Genomic DNA, 5497 nt, shown 5'->3' with positions numbered 1-5497 from the left:
ATTGAAGAGAATATAATTTTTAAAAAAAATCATAAATATTTAGAATAACTACATTAAAAAATATGTTATGAAATTAGGAGAATTCCAACTATATACTATATATTTTATTTATACTTTTTATTTACATTTCAATTTTCTTTGACTTTATCCATTTTTTAATTTTTTTCACCTGCCTTTCTTTTTGAAGTAACGAGGCGGTTTCTATTAAATAATGAATTTTTGTAAAAGTTCTTAACGATAGAGTAAACGTATTGCTGTTTTATATTAACCGTGTCATTTCGGAATCCACTCTTTACATAGTTGTTCATTTACTTTAGGGAACACGCGGGAAATTATAATTTTCCCTCTTGTTTTCATATCAGAATTTTTGCAAGTTGCAATCGCGCAAACTGGCATTTCGATAATAGTTTTAAATTCTTGTAAATTCACTGCAAAAACTGAGGAAAGTCATTATAGAAAATAACAAATGTCTTAGAATATCTCGCAAAAAGAAATGATCCAATATTAGTTAGAGCTAGTAAGGCCGAACGCTCCGTTCTTGAAGTAAAAGTGCGAGCTTTGCGCCAAAGTGACGTCACTAGAGAAAATCGGAAGATTGGCGAGGCGAGAGTTACTTCAAAGGAGTGAACCAGTCCTTCTATTCTCTTTAGCCCTGGCAGATATCTAATTGGCACATTAACGTCGTAAGAAACGCTTATAAATATTATACGCATTTTCAAACTTAGTTTTTACCTATATGTAAATCATATTTAATTTGTTCTTATAGGCTATCGCCTGTTGGTGTTCTATTCCTAGTGGCCAGCAAGATTTTAGAAATGGACGATATCGGAGTGATTGCTGGACGTGTGGGCCTTTACACAGCGACAGTATTGGCAGGAATTTTTATACATGGATTCATTGTACTTCCATTACTTTATTTTGTATTCGTCAGAAAAAATCCCTACTCCTTTTTGATCAGAATGAGCCAAGCAATGGCGACAGCATTTGGAACAGCATCCAGGTAAATTTTTGGACACTAAGAATTTATTTTATTCGTATCGCTAAGTGGCTTGAAAAGTATAGTGAACCTTAAGAAATGGTGATAATATTTGGAACACCATTCAAGTAAATTTTTTAAGACGAGATTTATTTTGAAAAACGATTCGTATTTGTTGGATTCGTATCGCTTTGCGCTTTGAAAAAAAAAGTGAAATGACGATAATATTTGGAGCAGCTTACAGGTAAATTTTTTAAAACAGATCATTTGTTAAAAAAGAAAAATGATTAGTACTGATGGACTCGTACCGCTAAAGCGTGGAATAGTAGAAAAAAATTGAAAAGCAGTGGAATAAGGATTTTGATGTGTTTATAATTGAAGATACCTTTTTAGTAACACAAAAAATTTAATAATGCAAAAATAAATACATAAGTACAAAAGTAAACATCACGAATGCGACATTTACATGCGAGTGCAACCAAGGCAGTCCTCTACCAATCTGGAAATAATAAAAAACTGTTCTTGTCCGTTTTTTCCTTTCTATGGGGAAAAATCTAATCGTTTTCCATGCCGCAAGTTTTGTTTTTCCCTTTTTATAGCTCCGAATCTCAGAATAGCTATAGTATTTTTAACAGATTCCAGGTAAACTTAGCCAATAGCTAAAAATAAACAATCTGAATTACGCCTCAAAGTTTTTATGCAAACGTAACGTTTTATTACCACTCTACAAATAAATTTGCAATTTAAAATGCAATTTTTTTGAACTCAGAATAAATTTTTTTCCAGTTCTGCTACATTACCAATTACAATTCAGTGCTTGGAAGAAAAAAACAATATTGACCAGCGGGTATCCAGATTTTGCCTACCAATTGGAGCCACGATTAACATGGATGGTACAGCTCTGTACGAAGCCGTGGCCGCTATATTCATAGCCCAAATTAGAGGAGTTACTCTTAGTGCAGGCAATATCATTGCAATTAGGTAAAGATAATACCATTTGTCTGTCTATTACTAATCACTGACTTGGGTAACGGAAAAACTGACTGTCATTAGACTATTTAAGGGTAATTAAGAGGTGATCCAAAGATTAAAAAGTAATATCCTAACTCTTGTCAATATTTTAAATTTTAAAAAAAAAAAAAAATTCTATGGTTACTTCTAAGAAGAGGGCGAGATCATTGGATGGTGGGAAAGGCCTCAGGCTCAAGTCTGATGACTGTCATGACATTTAATATAATACATTGGCTTATAATTAAATTTATACTATCTAGTGATAATAATTTTAACACTAGAAAGATTGAAACTTAATGTATACCTATATTGCCCAAAAGCAGTCAAAATTACTGGATTGTGAAAGAATAACTAATGTGTAAAAAAATTTGTTCGAAATTAATTTTTTATATTTTTTATGTTATTTACAGTCATATAACAAGTTATTAGTAAATATTAACAGTAAAAAAAAATTATATGTTGAACAAAAAGTCACAAAATTCTAAGAAATTGTGACATTATATACATCATCGTTTTTCTAATTGAAATTAAAAAACAGTCAAAATTACTTCCTTGGTCAATCTAGTGTTAAGAAATTAAGTTTACAGATACTCTTTATGTTTTCTTATGTTTCTGACGTTATTATTTTATACTCGTAATTCAACTAAATTTTAAAAAAAATTAAAAAAATATGTCAAGGAGTCTAGTAGTCCATCAAATTTATTATAGTGGTATCCAAATTTTTATTATAAATTTATATGTTTCATGTTATTAAAAAGTTACACGAAGCATTCCGGATGGAAAATTTAAAACAATTAAGTGATTGCTGTAACAGGTGAATTTTCGCTGCTTTGATAAGTTAACTTATACAAACTTTGAGAGACCACTAGTCGCAATGTTATGTTGATTATTCAAACAGTTTAATCAAACGTTTTCTGATAATTACAATTAATCATTTTTGTAAAGGTAGCAAAAAGAAAGGAACTACTGCTGTGTTATTTTTACAGGGCTGCCAACTTTCTACGCTTTTTGTTAAAATTTATTCTAGTGGTACCTATGCTTATGCTTTATTTAACGTATTATTTTTTGTTCGTTTGAACTTATTTTCCACGCCACTACATATAAATGATTTAAAAGTTCGTATGCAACGCCACTTTGTTCTAGCTATATCGTGCTGAGGCTTTTAAAATGTTGGCAAAATTATCAAAAATTCTGAAAGTTTTAGTTTTTAAATGTCTACCACTGTATAAAATATTTTGCAAAAAGCGTAGTTGTTGACAGGCTTGTGTTTACATGCGCCGAAATGCTGGGTAGAAGGTGGTATTTTCCATCTTTTTTTTTTTTTTTTTTTTTTTGACTTACTTCCCCTACGCAAGGAGAAAAAAAAGCACGGCTAGAAAGTTTCTTGTCTAAAGAAGGGTTAATTCCGGTATAAAAATTTATCTCGCTTCCCATGATGCGCTGCGCATACCACAATTCTTCGCTATCTGGTTCTTTCACTTTTATTTTTATTCACTAGATGTCGCCACAATTAAAAAATATTAATAATACAAAATATTCATAATGAAAATTATATATATATTTTATTATAAAATTATGAAATGTAAAAAAAAAAATCTTTCAAAAACGGAAGAAAGAAATTCGTTTTATGGGGAAAATCAAAAGTGAAGAAAATAATTTTTTTTTTGAGAATATTAGAAGTTTATAAATGCGAATCAAGAAATGAATAAATTTCAAGGCTATGTAAAAATAAGATTAAAGAATAATAATGTTGTTTAAATAAACAGACTAAATGATGCGCAATTCACCTTATTTCTGATGGAGGTTCTCTCTGTTATCGACAGGTGGCAGTACAATAAGAGGAGGTTATAACTTCCTTTTTGGTGATGCGAATGCATTGATTTACACTAGAGCCCCTAATTTACACTAATCTGAGCTGCAATGACGTCATAAAAGAATTGCAAACTTCCAGTTTGATTTTTTTTTTAAAGGATACTGGATGAATAATTTGAACAATAGACTTTAAAAGAATCATTTATAAATTTTTTTTAAATGTTGCCGTATTAATTTGATTAATGACGTCGTATTAATATTAATTTTCAAAATTTACACGAAATTAATACCTTTTAAATTATTCAGAAATGAGTATATCATTGATATTTATTTCTCATTAATGTAAAATATAATGCTTTTATGAATCTTAAGCATTATCAACTTTTTATTTAGGAACATTCCAATGTTTTTAACATTCTAATGCTTTATTTTAAAACATTCCAATGGAGCAAATTTGGAAAATTTGCTCCAATTTTAGAATTGTTAAAAATTGCAGTTATAAAATTTAGCAAAGTAAAGGTTTCTAAAAGAGATTTAGTAGATCATTTACCTTTTCTCTGAGTTGATTTAACGGTTAACTATTTTTATAGTGTGCTCTTAAATATAATTTTTTAACATTCAAAAAAATATCGTTTTTTTTCTTTTCTTTTTTAACCCAATTGGCAAAATGGGTGCTGTTTTAGGTTCGATGGCGTGCTCACCTTATTTGGATGTCATCACACTTTTCAACTGTGTACAAGAGTAATAGTAAACAGTGCGCATGCGTTGACATTTTATGTGTTGCTAAGACGACAGTTTCTGTTCGATAATTTTTTACAATTCTTTTTTTCACTTTTAATTTTGTTATACATTAAATTGGTGAGTTTATTTTTGAGATATGGAATCGGAGAGATCCCATAAATACTTCTTGAGTTGTGAATAAAAGAAAATTTCATCATTTGAACGACATTTTTGTTTTTATTGCTTTAATTAAAAATCAAAACTTCTAACCTACAGTTCAAACTGGAAAGAAGAAAAAAAATTAGACAACAATTATTTTGCCAATGGGTAACCAGCATATATGGCAGTACTTTTACTTTCGTTACTTGTACCGCCGGTACAAGTAAAAAGTACGTACTTTTACTTGTACTTCGTTACTTTTTAAATTTAGTACTTTTACTTGTACTTTCGTTACTTTTTTAGGGAAAAAATTAAAAGTATTTGTAACGGAAATGTCGAATGAAATCGTTACTTTTTTCTTTTTTCTAAAACTCGGTAAGCTTTCTTAAAAGGAAAAAAAAAAGAAAAAAGCTGTGAATAAATACCTTCTGTTTCAACTTATACTGCACATTCAATTATTTTTTACTAGCTCAAAGATCACAAAGTTATCTAAAACCCTGTGTTTGCTTTATGTTTTTAAAACGCGTTTCTAAAGAGTAAAAAAATTTTAAATCAATGGTAATTTAAATAAATAAAAATAATAAACTAAAAATTAAAATCAATAGATAAAATTTCTTTTTCGTGCAAATCCATAAAAAGTTTGATATTAAAATTATATTTGATTTTAAAATTATATTATACGATTATATTATAAAATTATATTATAATATTCTTCCGAATTTAAAAATAAATTAATATCCATAACTTTCAAAATTAAAAATAATTAAATAAATAACAACAATTTTGCAAAAACATTAAAGAACATAAGAATATTATTCA

At 28.6% G+C, this 5497-nt stretch overlaps 1 protein-coding gene across 1 annotated transcript in view; it reads left to right on the top strand.

The window, feature by feature from the left end:
- The window catches only part of LOC107447706 (Excitatory amino acid transporter 1), a 76598-nt gene that overhangs the window by 64039 nt on the left and 7062 nt on the right, over nucleotides 1–5497 (top strand). The window contains exons 7-8 of the mRNA XM_071185846.1: nucleotides 767–1000; nucleotides 1763–1957. Of these exons, the coding sequence (XP_071041947.1) occupies nucleotides 767–1000; nucleotides 1763–1957 (429 nt within the window). The remainder of the gene's footprint in view (nucleotides 1–766; nucleotides 1001–1762; nucleotides 1958–5497) is intronic.

This window comes from Parasteatoda tepidariorum, chromosome 9 (assembly GCF_043381705.1).
Source record: "Parasteatoda tepidariorum isolate YZ-2023 chromosome 9, CAS_Ptep_4.0, whole genome shotgun sequence".
NCBI lineage: Eukaryota > Metazoa > Arthropoda > Arachnida > Araneae > Theridiidae > Parasteatoda > Parasteatoda tepidariorum.
The sequence above is the reverse complement of the archived record's forward strand: the minus strand, read 5'-3'. Positions and strand labels throughout refer to the sequence as shown.